The sequence below is a fragment of the Chelonia mydas genome, chromosome 3, assembly GCF_015237465.2.
Source record: "Chelonia mydas isolate rCheMyd1 chromosome 3, rCheMyd1.pri.v2, whole genome shotgun sequence".
NCBI classification, from domain to species: Eukaryota; Metazoa; Chordata; order Testudines; family Cheloniidae; genus Chelonia; species Chelonia mydas.
Genome location: NC_057851.1, coordinates 162687714 through 162702767, shown reverse-complemented (window position 1 = coordinate 162702767; position 15054 = coordinate 162687714). Strand labels below are relative to the sequence as shown.

General features: G+C 43.5%; 2 protein-coding genes across 18 annotated transcripts in view; both read left to right on the top strand.

The window, feature by feature from the left end:
- The window catches only part of RCOR3 (REST corepressor 3), a 36482-nt gene extending 32368 nt beyond the window's left edge, over positions 1-4114 (top strand). For 11 of the 13 annotated variants that reach the window (XM_043543696.1, XM_037895762.2, XM_037895761.2 and 8 more), the window contains 2 exons: positions 408-649; positions 1079-4114. In XM_043543696.1, the coding sequence (XP_043399631.1) occupies positions 408-649; positions 1079-1417 (581 nt within the window). In that variant the 3' untranslated portion in view covers positions 1418-4114. The remainder of the gene's footprint in view (positions 1-407; positions 650-1078) is intronic. The other 2 variants (XM_037895768.2, XM_037895767.2) reach the window with 1 other exon arrangement.
- Positions 4115-7404: 3290 nt separating this feature from the next.
- The window catches only part of TRAF5 (TNF receptor associated factor 5), a 44825-nt gene continuing 37175 nt past the window's right edge, over positions 7405-15054 (top strand). For 2 of the 5 annotated variants that reach the window (XM_037895758.2, XM_043543691.1), the window contains exon 1: positions 7425-7760. The gene's annotated coding sequence lies outside the window, so the exon portion shown is untranslated. Of the gene's footprint in view, positions 7761-7894; positions 8533-10766; positions 10973-15054 lie in introns of those variants that run through there. The other 3 variants (XM_043543693.1, XM_037895755.2, XM_037895756.2) reach the window with 3 other exon arrangements.

The following is a 15054-nucleotide window of genomic DNA, read 5'->3' as shown; positions in this document are numbered from 1 at the left end:
TCAGTTGAAGCTCACAGAGTACTGTTCTCTCCCCCTCCAAAAATATCAAATGGTCTATTTCACACATCAGAGACCAGCCGTGTGAGGCTGTAGGGAGGGCCCTATCAATTACCAGGATCTTTAGAAAAATCAGTGACAAACCCTTACCCTAGTGAATAATTTATACTTTCAAGGCTATCTTTGCAAGGAAGTGTCAGTGTGGCTTTTGGGAATCTTTTTGGTTTGTCTGGTTTTTATTTATTTATTTATTTTAAACGGAAACTATAGTCTGCCTTCTAATGGAGAGGTTCTTAAAATTAAAGTGAGCCCTTAGCTGTAGGCCCCAAAGGCCATATTTGTATACATACTTCACAAATAGCTGTGCTTGACCGGTCCTTCACAGGTGTATTATTTACTTTGCCTTTCAGGTGTACGCAAATATGGTAAAGATTTTCAAGCTATTGCAGATGTAATTGGCAACAAGACTGTTGGCCAAGTGAAGAACTTCTTTGTAAACTACAGGCGTCGGTTTAACTTAGAGGAGGTGTTGCAGGAATGGGAAGCTGAACAAGGAACCCTGGCTTCTAATGGTGATGCTTCTACTTTAGGGGAGGACACAAAAAATACTTCTAATGTGCCATCAGGAAAGAGCACTGATGAAGAAGATGAGGTGTGTTTTGTGTATCACGTATTAGTAAGCATGAGTTGAGGAATAGCATTTAATTCAGTGAAATATAATGTGAGGTTAATCTGATTGTGATACACTAGTGTACTGGAAGGCCTGATCTTGATCTGATAAGCTTCATTGGGAACAGGACTGGGCCTCTAATAGTGAATTTCTTATGACTGTATTTACTGTTAATGAAAATTTAAAAAAAGGAAGATACCTGATTCTAGAAAAGAGAACTGTATTGTTTCATCAATATTCTATTTTTTCGTTGCGCTATTCAGCAATTTAGAAATTAAAATGCTCGGTAACTTTTGTTTTTTCAATGTCAAAAAAAGCTTGTGCTTTTTAGATAGTGGACACTGGCAACCCAAACTGCATTTTGTTCTGGACAGTATGGCTCTTTTTACATTCCATTTTGTCTTTGTGTAGGGACAAGCCACACAGATCACTCAGGGTTTAGGCCCTTCGCCTCCTGCACAGGCATCTGCTCCAGCAACCCCGGTAGCAACTTTGAACCAGCCTCCTCCGTTACTTCGTCCAACACTTCCGGCTGCTCCTGCTCTCCATCGTCAGCCTCCACCACTTCAGCAACAGGCTCGATTTATTCAGCCAAGACCAACCCTAAACCAGCCCCCACCACCACTTATCCGCCCAGCTAATTCTATGCCTCCTCGTCTAAATCCAAGGCCGGTATTATCCACAGTCAGTGGCCAACAGCCACCCTCACTTATTGGAATTCAGACAGAATCACAGTCCACTCTGCACTAAAGAAGTGAAATAGGTCAGAACTATCATAACTCCTTCGATAAAATTTTATCAGTGTCCACTTTTCTCAAATAATGAAGGGGAGAAAAGAGCAAGCCTTCCAAGGTATTGTGAAGCAGTTTTACACAGAGAAGCAAGCTAATAATCTTAGCAGCGGAACCACAGGAACGACCATCTATAGAAAAGAATCTTCTGTGCAGAAGACTTGTACAGCAAAACAATGCCTACAGTTCAGCCCTCATCCATACAAATAACTGTCGAAGGAAGCTAATCTCTTTAGCAAATAAATGTTCTGTGCACCAAGATTTTGTTTAACTGATTTTTTTACTCTATTTATTTTATTAAAGTTCTTTATATTGAAACATCTTAGTACAGGAATGCAAAGAGTCTGGCAGATTTAGGAACTGTGACAACTCCTTAACTGACAGTAGAAATAAATGTGGGGGATTATTTTTATGTTTTCCTATGTTAGGAGTGTAAGAATCAATAGTTAGCCTGCAGTTCAGATATACAATAGAAGTATTTCATGCACTTTTAAACTATAGACTTTTTTTATAGCTTTCTCAAAACAGACTTTACTTTCTTTAAAATACTTTCTCATTAAATACTCCTTTTGAAAGAGTAATCTGAAGATCTGCTCAGCTGTTGTACCAAACGTGTTAAATCTAGCAATGTGTTCTAATCTTATAAACCCTCTGATACCAGGCTTCTGATTTCCTAGTGCAAAATTGTAGGAAGTGGATGTGCCAGCAACTTCCAGGTCCAAGGAGATGATGAAAAACACCAGTAATGACCACTATTGTAATGTGACTACTCCACTTATTACACTTACAGTTGCAGTACAGTGGTTTTTAATCCCTTTGTAAATGGTCATATCTAGAGTTACATACTCTATATTATTGCTCTTTACCTAAAGCTTTAACTAAAATACTGGTAATGCCAATTAGCAGGGAATGTGTCCTCAAATGTTATGACGGTGGGACTATGTGAAACAACCTAATTTCAGAGAAGGCTAAATGGTTATCTCAGCTTTCCCTTCCCCCATCTGGGTTTGTGTTGTTTTTTTTTTGTTTGTTTTAGTTGTATTAAATCAAATACAAAACAATTAAATAGTAATGCAGGTCTGCATTTGGTGTTTATTGATCCTTCTAAATTTTTTTGGTTAGGAGTTGGGGGACTTCACTGGAGAAACTAAATTATCTGAAATTATAATTTGTGTCTTCAGTGACAAAAAGGTAAAATGTGAAATTGTAAGTTTGTCAGTTCTCCGAAAACAAACTTAGGCCAGAAACTTGGGTAAGGAAGTGTTTTTAAAGTTACTGTTATCAAATTGTTTGGGAACCAGTGTGGACTGGGTCAAGCTGTGGAAAAGTGTTTGCTTTTAAAACACTGTGTCCTGCACCCATATTGACCACCACACTGTTCTAGAAGCTCTTTTAGCTGGAACAGTGTTTGAATATTTTAAGTGTAATTTCATAACTCTCTGTTCTAGGCCTAATATAGACTGGCCTTAAAAATAAACTGGATCTTCAGTTTGAATTTGGAATTTACAATCCTCAGTCTCCTACAGATTCAGTGGTTCAACTGTCCTGATGTTTTACGGTTTAACAGTTTTGCTGAAATCTTGTATCTGTGCAAAGGGAAGTTCTTGTAGAAGCCTTTTACCTACTACATTTGTAACTTTAATATTAAAATCAGACGTGTAGCCTTAATTATGGTTACGGTGTCAACCCTACATAAAAACACATTTCAGAAATGGTAAATTTAGGAGACTTTGTTTTTTGAAACATCTGTCTCTGCTAATGTTCTTAGCTCTAAGTACAGAAGTCCCTTTTGGGGGTTTTCTTTCACACCAAAATTAGATTCCCAGCCACTACATGGACATTAGATAGTGGCTGTTCCAGAAAGAAAAGCAGCATTATAAAACCATGAAGAGTTCTTCGTGATCATTGGAACTTTTGTTTTGGGGGTCAAAAGGGTCCCTCAAACAACTACATGAAGTCTGGCTGACCTCCAGACTTTCAGGCTGACAAGAACCCTGTCTTGTGCATTTTGACATAACTGTTTAAATAAATATCTAATTTTAATTGTTACCTAAGTAGAATGCATCTTTCAGTATTTTTTTAAGTATTGATATCAAGTCTCCCTGGTGTGTGTACTGTACCTTTGCTAATTTTTGTCTTGTCTATTGTCAATAGAATTTCAGTATGCAAAATGTTGGGTGTTGCAGTACAGTTGGACACCACTGACTGCTATCAACTGTTCAGTACATTGTAATTCAATTTAATCCTGTTTAAATATTCTGTAACTGGGCAAAGGTGCTGTATTTGGGGGGCAAGGGTGTAGTGTACTTTAGTTTACGTACACTGTGGCACACAGGAGGGAAACCTTAGCAGTTGTAGTACTCAAAAAATGTACATAGCAAAATGTCCTTTTTATTGTGTGCTTTGCAGAATATGTGCATACAGTTTGCACGTCTTGTTTTGGGGGTGGGAGTTTGTTTTTTAAACAGTGTTTTTGCCTGGAAGAGTGATATGCTTGCTGCTTAATCAAAGGATTAAAGTTTTAAAGGAATCTGTGTCTTCTATTTTTATGTACCTTGTAATGGTCTGAAATTTTAGGGCCCTTATACTGTGATTATCTTCTAAATTCACTTATATTTTTTTAATAATTAGAAATAAAATTATACAATGGTGTTAATTTCAGTGGAGATTTTGTTTTTGCCATACCACTAATCTCCTGGTTTTGTCTTTTTATAACTAGTTCAGGAAATGAACTCGACTAATTTTCAGGTTGTCTTAATTTTGTTACTTTTAAGAAATATAAAATGATTGCACACCTTTATTAAGTTTGGCAGAGAAAGTGTATCCTACATTGTTCGGAAACAATATAACTTTACAGCTCTTCTTTTGTATTGTTTATTCTCAGTTAATAAAGAAATCTAAACAGCGACTATTCAAAATGAATGGGAAAATTAAAAGTGCAAGGTCTGATCTGGACAAAGTGTTTCTAGGTTCAATAATCTGATGCACAGAAATGGAATATGGAGGCACACAAAGTTCCAGTCTTAGTTGTTCAGCTTTAAATGACATTGATTATGAACTGGAACATTACCTTTTGGTACTATTAAAAAGTGTACATAGCACTTCTAAGACAGTTCCTACTTGGAAGAATTTACAGTCCATATAAAGTAAAACATGGAACAACCCTTACATTATGGGGGATGCTAGATGGACACAGTGACATTGCAACTGTAAGAGGGACTCTGGGAAAAAAGTGTGGCTTGCGTATAAAGGTGACTAGTATGGGCTTGTGTGTCTTGCTTGCAAAGGAGAGGAAGCAGCTTGAAAGAAGGTGTGAAGCTCAGAGCAAGAAATGAAGGGAGTAATAAGAGGAATAGGTTGTGCTTGTGATAAGGGAGAGACTGGGAAAGGCAGGGATCTTCAAAATGTGTTAAACTGGAAAACCAATGAAGGGATTTGAGGGATTGCTCTGAAATCTTTAAAAAAAAAAAAGAATAAAGAGCAAATAGCCCTTTAAAATAAATTACTAGTGTGCAAAACAAGCATTTTATTATTTTAATGTAAAAATTGGGTAACTTTAAGTGTAGTTAAACTACAAATTCTTATTCTGAAACTGAAAATTGGTAAGAATAAGAGCTGAATCCCTCTGGTTTGTAAAAGTAGTTACAGGCTGTTATGATAAAGACACTTGTCTTCAGAGAGCAGGACAGTAAGTGAAGGGTAATGGACAAAAAGCTCAATATAATTATGGTCCTGCTAAAATTATATTTATAGACTGGTATAAATTAATATAAATCTTTGCTTTTTTTAAATGGAGAGAAGAATGGGAAGCTAGGTTTAAGTGCTTTGCAAGGAATACTATTAAAGGGATATTGAAGTGCATGGAAGTTACTTGCACAGCTCTTAGGACACTATCAGAGTTGATGATGACTCTAAAATTGAACCTGCCTTTTAAAAAAAAACATTATTTTCTCCTGTTGTGTTTTTTACTAAATGTTCCTTAAATTAACCTTTTGATGGCAATAAGCAATATCTTCATAAATGATCTGGAGGATGGTGTGGATTGCACCCTCAGCAAGTTTGCAGATGACACTAAACTGGGAGGAGAGGTAGATACGCTGGAGGGTAGGGATAGGATACAGAGGGACCTAGACAAATCAGAGGATTGGGCCAAAAGAAATCTGATGAGGTTCAACAAGGACAAGTGCAGAGTCCCGCACTTAGGACGGAAGAATCCAATGCACCGCTACAGACTAGGGACCGAATGGCTCAGCAGCAGTTCTGCAGAAAAGGATCTAGGGGTTACAGTGGACGAGAAGCTGGATATGAGTCAACAGTGTGCCCTTGTTGCCAAGAAGGCCAATGGCATTTTGGGATGTATACATAGGGGCATTGCCAACAGATCGAGGGACGTGATCGTTCCCCTCTATTGGACATTGGTGAGGCCTCATCTGGAGTACTGTGTCCAGTTTTGGGCCCCACACTGCAAGAAGGATGTGGAAAAACTGGAAAGAGTCCAGCGGAGGGCAACAAAAATTATTAGGGGACTGGAACACATGAGTTATGAGGAGAGGCTGAAGGAACTGGGATTGTTTAGTCTGCGGAAGAGAAGAATGAGATGGGATTTGATAGCTGCTTTCAACTACCTGAAAGGGGGTTCCAAAGAGGACGGCTCTAGACTGTTCTCAGTGGTAGCAGATGACAGAACAAGGAGTAATGGTCTCAAGTTGCAATGGGGGAGATTTAGATTGGATATTAGGAAAAACTTTTTTCACTAGGAGGGTAGTGAAACACTGGAATGCGTTACCTCTCCTTCCTTAGAAGTTTTTAAGGTCGGGCTTGACAAAGCCCTGGCTGGGATGATTTAATTGGGGATCAGTCCTGCTTTCAGCAGGGGGTTGGACTAGATGACCTCCTGAGGTCCCTTCCAACCCTGATATTCTATGATTCTATGGAAGCCTTTTGAAGAGCTTGCTTCCTCAGTACCATTCTCCACCAGCAAGGATGCTTAACTTCAGATTGCCAAAGTCACTTTCAATGTTTTGGATGCCTGAGAACTACTATGAGATTCAGGGCAATAATTAATTTTGCTACTTCCTTTAGCAGGTAACTTGCTTCAGCCTTTGCTAGAGAATCAGCTTGGTCTGATGGCGCTTTTCCATTGCTATGTACTATTATCCTGTTGTCTTTCATTCAAATCTGCCAAAGTGTTTCACAAATCTTAAAACTATGTATATATGTATGCTGGGTGCACTTCAGCACTGAAAAGCAGCCACTTCTGGGAGAGAAGTGAACATTCTCTAAACAGCACATAACAAAAGTAGACTAGTAGTGGATTTAATTTAATTAAGAAATGTGTGGTGGTGTCATTTCTGCATTGTACTATTTATGAAGACATACCACTGACTTACTTCTGAAATGTACAATTTTTTTTTAAGTGGGTGGTGTCTGGCTCTGTCTATAAAATCATAGGAGTTACATGGTACCAGTGTTTAGCATTACTGTTTGTTGTGTTCCATGTAGCCAGTTGCATTTTGGAAATGGGTAATATTTTCTATTTATTTCATAAGATTATTTGAAATTTTGGCCTGGTGGCTTCAGTGACTTAACAGGTGTGTAATTTTTACATGTGCCTAGTCCCCTGAGACTACCGTGAATAAAGTTACAATCATATTTAAGCTTTTGCAGAAATGGGGCCTTAACTAGGCCCCACTCATGCCCTTCCATAATTTAAGACACTTGCCAGTTGTTTCTCGCTCTGCCCGGCGATGAACAGCATGAGCTGTTACTGCTCGTAGCCCGGCTCTTAGCCGCGCCCGCAGCTGCGGCGTGGGGTGATGCCGGAGGCTCAGGGCGTAGAGAGCTGCTGGGGGCTTGGCTTTTCCCTGCACCCCCCAGCGGCTGTGGGGCTTAACCCGTCCATGCAGGGACAACGCTGCGAGCGCCTCTGGCGGACGAGGCTAGAGACGAGCCAGAGCTCGCGGAGGGGTAGGGAACAAAGCCACAATGAGCCGTAGCCAGGAGGTTGCTTAGTAAATGATGCCCGGACCCTGCAAACCCCTCCCCGCTGGTGGCCCGCCCCTCTCTGGGAGAGCTGAGCCGAGCCCCGCTGTGCCCCTCTCTCTCCCCACCCCCGAGGCAGCGGGGCGCGCAGTTGCCGTGAAATCGAAAGCAGCGAGTCGCAGCTAGCGCTTCCCTTCGCCGCGCCCGAGCCTCGCCGCGCCCTGTGCTGCCTCCCCGCGGACGGGGCCGGGCTCGGGCTCGGGCTGCCGGGCCAGCGCGGCTGGCGGGAAAGTTTGCCGAGCCGGACCCGGCTGCTGCCGGTGAGTAGCGCGCCAGCTGGCCCAGGCGGGCGGGGGTGGGAGGGGCAGCAGCCCCGCAGCTCTGCCCTTGCGACCCGGGGCACGCTGAGAACAAAGCCCGGCTGCATTGACAGCTCCGCCCCACGTGCGAGGCGAGCCTTGCCCCCGCGGGGCCGGGGCGCCAGCTGCAGAGGCGGCGGGCTGGGCTGGGCTGGGCTGGCTGCCAGGGGCCGCCTCCGTGCCGCTCGCTCTCGCGCGGGGCTTGGGCCGAGGCGTTATGGGTCTTTGTCTCTGGCTCCGCAGCCCGGTCATTGCAGCCCGCAGGGGGAGGCGGCGACGCCGCCGCCGCTCTCGGAGGCAGGCGCAGGGCACCGGCACCAGAAAATGCAAAAGTTCAGCTTCTCGTAGCAACGCTCCCGCGCCCGCCTGCTGCGGGGTGTGCGCCCTGCGGGAGGCCCGGCCGGGGCGAGCCTGGCTGGCCGCCTGGGAGCATCGAGCCCCTCGGGGGCCGCCGGCGCCGCCCTTCCACGCCTCGGAGTCCCAGTGCAAGTCACCGAGCGCGTGGTCTGCACCGGGTTTGCGGAACTGGCCTCTCGCGTGCTTGGAAGTACCCGTTATTTCTTCTTCCCTATAGCCAGGGCTGGGAATTGGCTCGGTTCGAGCTCCCCTAACGCCCGGCAGCAGGTGTCCCTGTCTGCTGGCGGGAAACGCAGGCAGGAAATGCCTCTGTTACCGGAATGTCTGAGCCACACAAAACTGGGAACCTTTTGAACTTACTGTGACCTCAACTCTGGTACCGTTCTGTTGTTTTAAAAAAATCATTTCGAGTAATGCTTATGCCTAGTTACTTTCTGGTAGGGCTCAAGCCTCTCTGAAGGGGTGAATTAGGGTCAGGGTTGCTGGGTTGAGACAGCCCAGCGTGGGTATAGGGCCTTTCGGTTTAGATTAAATTAACACACACGTGCACCCTTATTTAAGTAAGCAAAATTTTCCTTGCAACAATATTCACTGGCTCCGGTTTTGTGGTGTGTGCACTCCATAAGTCCTAACAGCTGCCAAAGCAGCAGCTTCCTATTGGATTGTCAGTCATTCTTTAATATAGTTAAGCCACTAAATGATCTCTAAAAGACCTTTCTAAGTGCTTTCCTCCTTTATTATGAATTTAGATGTAGCACTTATAATGCTTTACAAGTTTCTTTTTAGTGAGACAAGGTCAATTTAAAGAACCTGAACACAGATAATACACTATAGAGTTCTTTATCTTCTCTCTCTTTGTGTTTATAAGACCCTCATCACCACAGTATATGATTTCCTTTTTATTTATAAAAGCATAAATAAGCACCCGTTTCCTGTGTTAAATTACGTAAGGGCACCTAACATCATAAATTTCTCTTACCACCCTAATGAATAAGTACCAGCCAACAAAACAGAAGATCCCCAGGGCAGGTATAATACCTCCCTTTTAACACTTAGTGCACCTCCTTCCCCCCGAATGCTCAACTGAAAATGTGGGTGTTTTGTAGCATGCCCTGAAGGTTAACAGATCTGGATTCTGGCCAATGAGAGGTGGAGAGCAAATTCAAAAGTGGAGGAACTCTCTTGACAAATGCCTTTTTAGCAGCTCTGACCTTTTTAAATTGTAGAGAATCTTGCTGCATTGTATTATGCAATGAGCGATGTGGTTGTACTTGATTAAAGGTGTGCAAGGGGTGTGTTTACTTGTGAGGCACAAGGCTTTGATCATGTAAAGTACAGTCAGCCATCTGAGAACTGGCAGAGAGGAGCACTGATATTACTGCGTTTATTGAAGCTTGTACTACTTTGCTTTTTGTTCATGTGGCTGATGCTTCCTGGCATCAGCCAGTATCATTTTTCCTTTCATAACTTCCTCTTGCACGTGGGGTGAATGAAAGGTTGCAGTGCTTTGTTTACTAAGAAATAATTCTGTCAAGGTATTCAGGTCAGTGGGGGGCTCTAGGCTGGGAACAGTAATATACACTTCTATTTTTAAACCATTCTATTTGAAGGCCTAAGAGCACAACACTGTACAAAAATGAACAAATAAGCAGAAAACTTCAGCTGTTCCGTCACTTTATGGTACTGGAGGCACTGGCCTATATAACTATCTTGTTTGCATTTGTATTTTTTTTTTCCTGTGGACTTCTTTGCACAGTTCCTCTATGATTTGTGCTGATTAGCACTCTTAGTGGGGCACATGGTATGCTGACTCTGAAATGATCCCTAGAGCAACTGACCCCTCTGTCCAGTGGACTTAAAAACACAAGATGAAAAGAATTATCCAGTTTGAGAGTAGAAAAGTAGGAGGCAGATCTGGGTCTGTTCTCAGTTTTACTACCTACTGACTGGATGTCCTTGGCAAATCATTGAGGTACATAGACCCCAGTCCTGCAAAGACTTAAGCACATGCTGAATTCTGTGCAATGTGGGCCCAGTTAACTTCATGGGGACACTCATAGTATGTTACGTTAAATGTATGCTTAAGTTTTTCCTTGTGTGTGTTCCTTACCTCACTTGGGTGCTGTAAGATTAAGTTCATTAATTGTAAATTGCATTGAGATCATTTAGTGGAAGGTAGTGTAGAAATGCAAAAACCCCTAGTGACTACATAAACCACAAGGAGAAGAGCAACCTACAAACAAATTTCATCCAACTCAGTCATTATAAAATACAAACACCCAGTCATATTGCATTTTTCAGTCTTTGCTATTTTGGGACGTATTCTGGTTTAAGATATAAAGTTACCCTTGTTAAGTCTGGGATAACTGGACTTGTGCCTAAAGAGCCAGGATATGGCTCTTAATAATAGATCAAAGAATAATTATAAGCTATTGTTTACTATTCCCTTAAGTATAATAGCTATATCTCACAACTACTTAAATCAGAAATGTAATGGATGACAATACAAATGTGGGCTGCTTGCTATTGTCTGTGAAATCCACCTCTATTTATCTCATCCATGACCACTGTCCTCCGACTCTGTATTACGGCTTTTCTTCCTCCCTCAAGGACCCAGTGGTTGGAACTCCATGTGGACCATGTTTGTGCTGTGCCCAGGGCCGGCCAGAGGCGGTCACTCAAGAAAGAAGCCAGATGTAGGATCTTCCTTCCCAATGAGTAGAGCTCTGCATGGACACAACATCTGTATCAGCATCCGATCTGCAAAAACGATATATAGGTGGATTTGCAGGGCTCTACCAATGAGAGAGGGGTTGGTAAGGCCACTGTATCTAAACCAGTAGTTTTCAACGTATTTATCATTGTGGGTCACATGTGCATTACATGGGCCACAGGTTGAGAACCACAGTGCGCCACCTCCCCTCCCCCCCCAAAATCCCCCACAGTCCCCTATGCCCAGCGTCCCCCACCCAGAGACCCCTCCAGAGAGCGGGGCCAGGAGCAGAGTCCTGGGTGCAAGGCTGGGCAGCAGCTGGATCTGTCTTGGGACCCGGACCCCTGGCACCTGGCCAGGAGCGGAGCGCCCGGCGTGAGCCAGCAGCCAGGACCTGAGGCGCGGGGCCAGGAGTGGAGCCTCACCTAAAATCTGGGAGTGCTGCAGCATCCCCCAGCCCCTCACTGCTCAGAGCCCGCATCACAAACCTGCCCAGAGACCCACTCTCCTGCCTCCTGAGGCAGTTACCAGCCCTCTGCTCGCAGGAGCACTCATGCAGGCTGCCAGACGCTGTCTCCCCCTCAGCCAGCCCCCTTTCGGATTAGAGCCGCAAATTTTGAATTTTTTTTAGTACAAAGCTGGGCTGCAGCTGTGTGCTAATTGGACTGTGGGTTTAGAACTGCTGATCTAAATGTTAAGTCCCCTGAAGTACAAAACAGTAAAGCTGCCTCCACAGAGTGTGTCTGTCCCTCTCCACAGTCTGCAGAAAGGATTCGTTCCCCTTCTCCCAGCAGAGGTCCCTGGTGCCCAGTCAAATGGCTTGTGCTGGCTGCTAAGGAGAGGGCTTTGTTCAAAATAGCTGGCTTGCATTTGCTCTGTAAGTGATTGATCGTAAAATTATAGCCCTCTAATCATACAGGATGTGTGATGTTTAATAAGAAAGCATATTTGTTTAACATCCTTCTCTGTTTACCATGCACAGTATTTTGAAGATGGTCTATCTGATTTTCTTCAGATTGCTTTTTTAAGCTAATATTTCCCCTTTATTTTAAGGGCAGCCAATCTGCGGTGTCACCACTGCTGCCAGTAGCGATTTCAGATGGTCGCTGACAATCACTTCTGCTTTCAGACATTTGATGGTCTCTTATTGCTAAAAGTTCAGTCTTATTTCTTAATCACATCAGACGTAGTGGTGTGACTGAATAAGAAAGAGAGCTCATGAAGGAGGCGTGATCTGAGAGCCATACATCCGATGAAGTGAGCTGTAGCTCACGAAAACTTATGCTCAAATAAATTTGTTAGTCTCTAAGGTGCCACAAGTCCTCCTTTTATTAATAATGTAATTGAGCATGGGAGGGGGGGCAACCTTTTGTGGGGGTGAATTAAGATAAGAGTTTAACTTTATTGTAGTAATTCAAATGAATAAGCGGAGTTGATTCTGGGGTTTCTATTGACATGCTGATTAAATAGTCCTTTCAGAACAAATCAAATTGCCAAGGGGTGGTGAAAATTTAAAAACAAAAATCTTTTAGGCTTGCACTGGATGGTGATGAGCAAATCAGTTGAATCCCTGTATAGTAGCTCTCAGTGAGGTAATAAGCAGATTATTATAGCCCATCACTAAGACCCCAGTTTTACAAAAAATGCAATGGTTGACTCATCTGTTTGCAAAAGTGAGACCTTATTTTGCCCCTGATGCACTTCCATTTAAGAATGTTTTTAAAAAAGAACTAGTATTATGACCTTTCTTTATCTCTCATCTTCCTTTTCTTCTCTCTCTTCCTGCCCCTTCTTTCTGTTGCCTCTGTCCCAATACACTCCCCCTTCTCTGTTTCAGAGTAGCAGCCGTGTTAGTCTGTATCCGCAAAAAGAAAAGGAGTACTTGTGGCACCTTAGAGACTTACAAATTTATTTGAGCATAAGCTTTTGTGAGCTACAGCTCACTTCATCGGATGCATGCCGTAGAAAGTACAGTGGGGCGATTTTATATACACAGAGAACATGAAACAATGGGTGTTATCATACACACTGTAACGAGAGTGATCAGGTAAGGTGAGCTATTACCACCAGGAGAGAAAAAAAACCTTTTGTACTGATAATTAAGGTGGGCCATTTCCAGCAGTTGACAAGAAGGTGTGAGGAACAGTGGGGAGGAAATAAACATGGGGAAATAGTTTTACTTTGTGTAGTGACACATCCACTCCCGTCTTTATTCAAGCCTAAGTTAATTGTATCCAGTTTGCAAATTAATTCCAATTCAGCAATCTCTCGTTGGAGTCTGTTTTTGACATTTTTTTGTTGAAGAATTGCCACTTTTAGGTCTGTAATCGAGTGACCAAAGAGATTGAAGTGTTCTCCGACTGGTTTTTGAATGTTATAATTCTTGACGTCTGATTTGTGTCCATTTATTCTTTTACATAGAGACTGACCAGTTTGGCCAATGTACATGGCAGAGGGGCATTGCTGGCACATTGGTAGATGTGCAGGTGAACGAGCCCCTGATGGTGTGGCTGATGTGATTAGGCCCTATGATGGTGTCCCCTGAATAGATATGTGGACACAGTTGGCAACGGGCTTTGTTGTAAGGATAGGTTAGTGTTTTTGTTGTGTTGTGTGTGGTTGCTGGTGAGTATTTGCTTCAGGTTGGGGGGCTGTCTGTCTCCCAAGATCTGTGAGAGTGATGGGGCAGTCATCCTGCAGGATAGGTTGTAGATCCTTGATGATGCGTTGGAGAGGTTTTAGTTGGGGGCTGAAGGTGATGGCTAGTGGTGTTCTGTTTTTTTTCTTTGTTGGGCCTGTCCTGTAGTATGTAACTTCTGGGTAGTCTTCTGGCTCTGTCAATCTGTCACTTCAGCAGGTGGGTAATGTAGTTGTAAGAATGCTTGATAGAGATCTTGTAGGTGTTTGTCTCTGTCTGAGGGGTTGGAGCAAATGCGGTTGTATCATAGAGCTTGGCTGGAGACAATGGATTGTGTGGTATGGTCTGGATGAAAGCTGGAGGCATGTAGGTAAGCATAGCGGTCAGTAGGTTTCCGGTATAGGGTTGTGTTTATGTGACCATCACTTATTAGCACCGTAGTGTCCAGGAAGTGGATCTCTTATGTGGACTGGTCCAGGCTGAGGTTGATGGTGGGATGGAAATTGTTGAAATCATGGTGGAATTCCTCAAGGGCTTCTTTTCCATGGGTCCAGATGATGAAGATGTCATCAATGTAGAGCAAGTAGAGTAGGGGCATTAGGGCATGAGAGCTGAGGAAGCGTTGTTCTAAGTCAGCCATAAAAATGTTGGCATGCTGTGGGGCCATGCAGATACCCATAGCAGTGCGCTGACTTGAAGGTATACATTGTCCCCAAATGTGAAATAGTTATGGATGAGGACAAAGTTCAGCCAGCAGGTTTGCTGTGACATTATCAGGGATACCGTTCCTGATGGCTTGTAGTCCATCTGTATGTGGAATGTTGGCGTAGAGGGCTTCTACATCCATAGTGGCCAGGATGGTGTTTTCAGGAAGATCACCGATGGATTGTAGTTTCCTCAGGAAGTCAGTTGTGTCTCGAAGATAGCTGGGAGAGCTGGTAGCTTAGGGCCTGAGAAGGGAGTCTACCTAGCCAGACAATCCTGCTGTCAGGGTGCCAATGCCTGAGATGATGGGGCATCCAGGATTTCCAGGTTTATGGGTCTTGGGTAGCAGATAGAATACCCCTGCTCGGGGTTCTAGGGGTGTGTCTGTGTGGATTTGTTCTTGTGCTTTTTCAGGGAGTTTCTTGAGCAGATGGTGTAGTTTCTTTTGGTAATCCTCAGTGGGATCAGAGGGTAATGGCTCGTAGAAAGCGGTGTTGGAGAGCTGCCTAGCAGCCTCTTGTTCATATTCCGACCTATTCATGATGATGACAGCACCTCCTTTGTCAGCCTTTTTGATTATGATGTCAGAGTTGTTTCTGAGGCTGTGGATGGCATTGTGTTCTGCACAGCTGAGGTTATGGGGCAAGTGATGCTGCTTTTCCACAATTTCAGCCCGTGCATGTCGGCAGAAGCACTCTATGTAGAAGTCCAGTCTGTTGTTTCGTCCTTCAGGAGGAGTCCACCCAGAATCCTTCTTTTTGTAGTGTTGGTAGGAAGGTCTCTGTGCGTTAGTATGTTGTTCAGAGGTGTGTTGGAAATATTCCTTGAGTCGGAGACGTCGA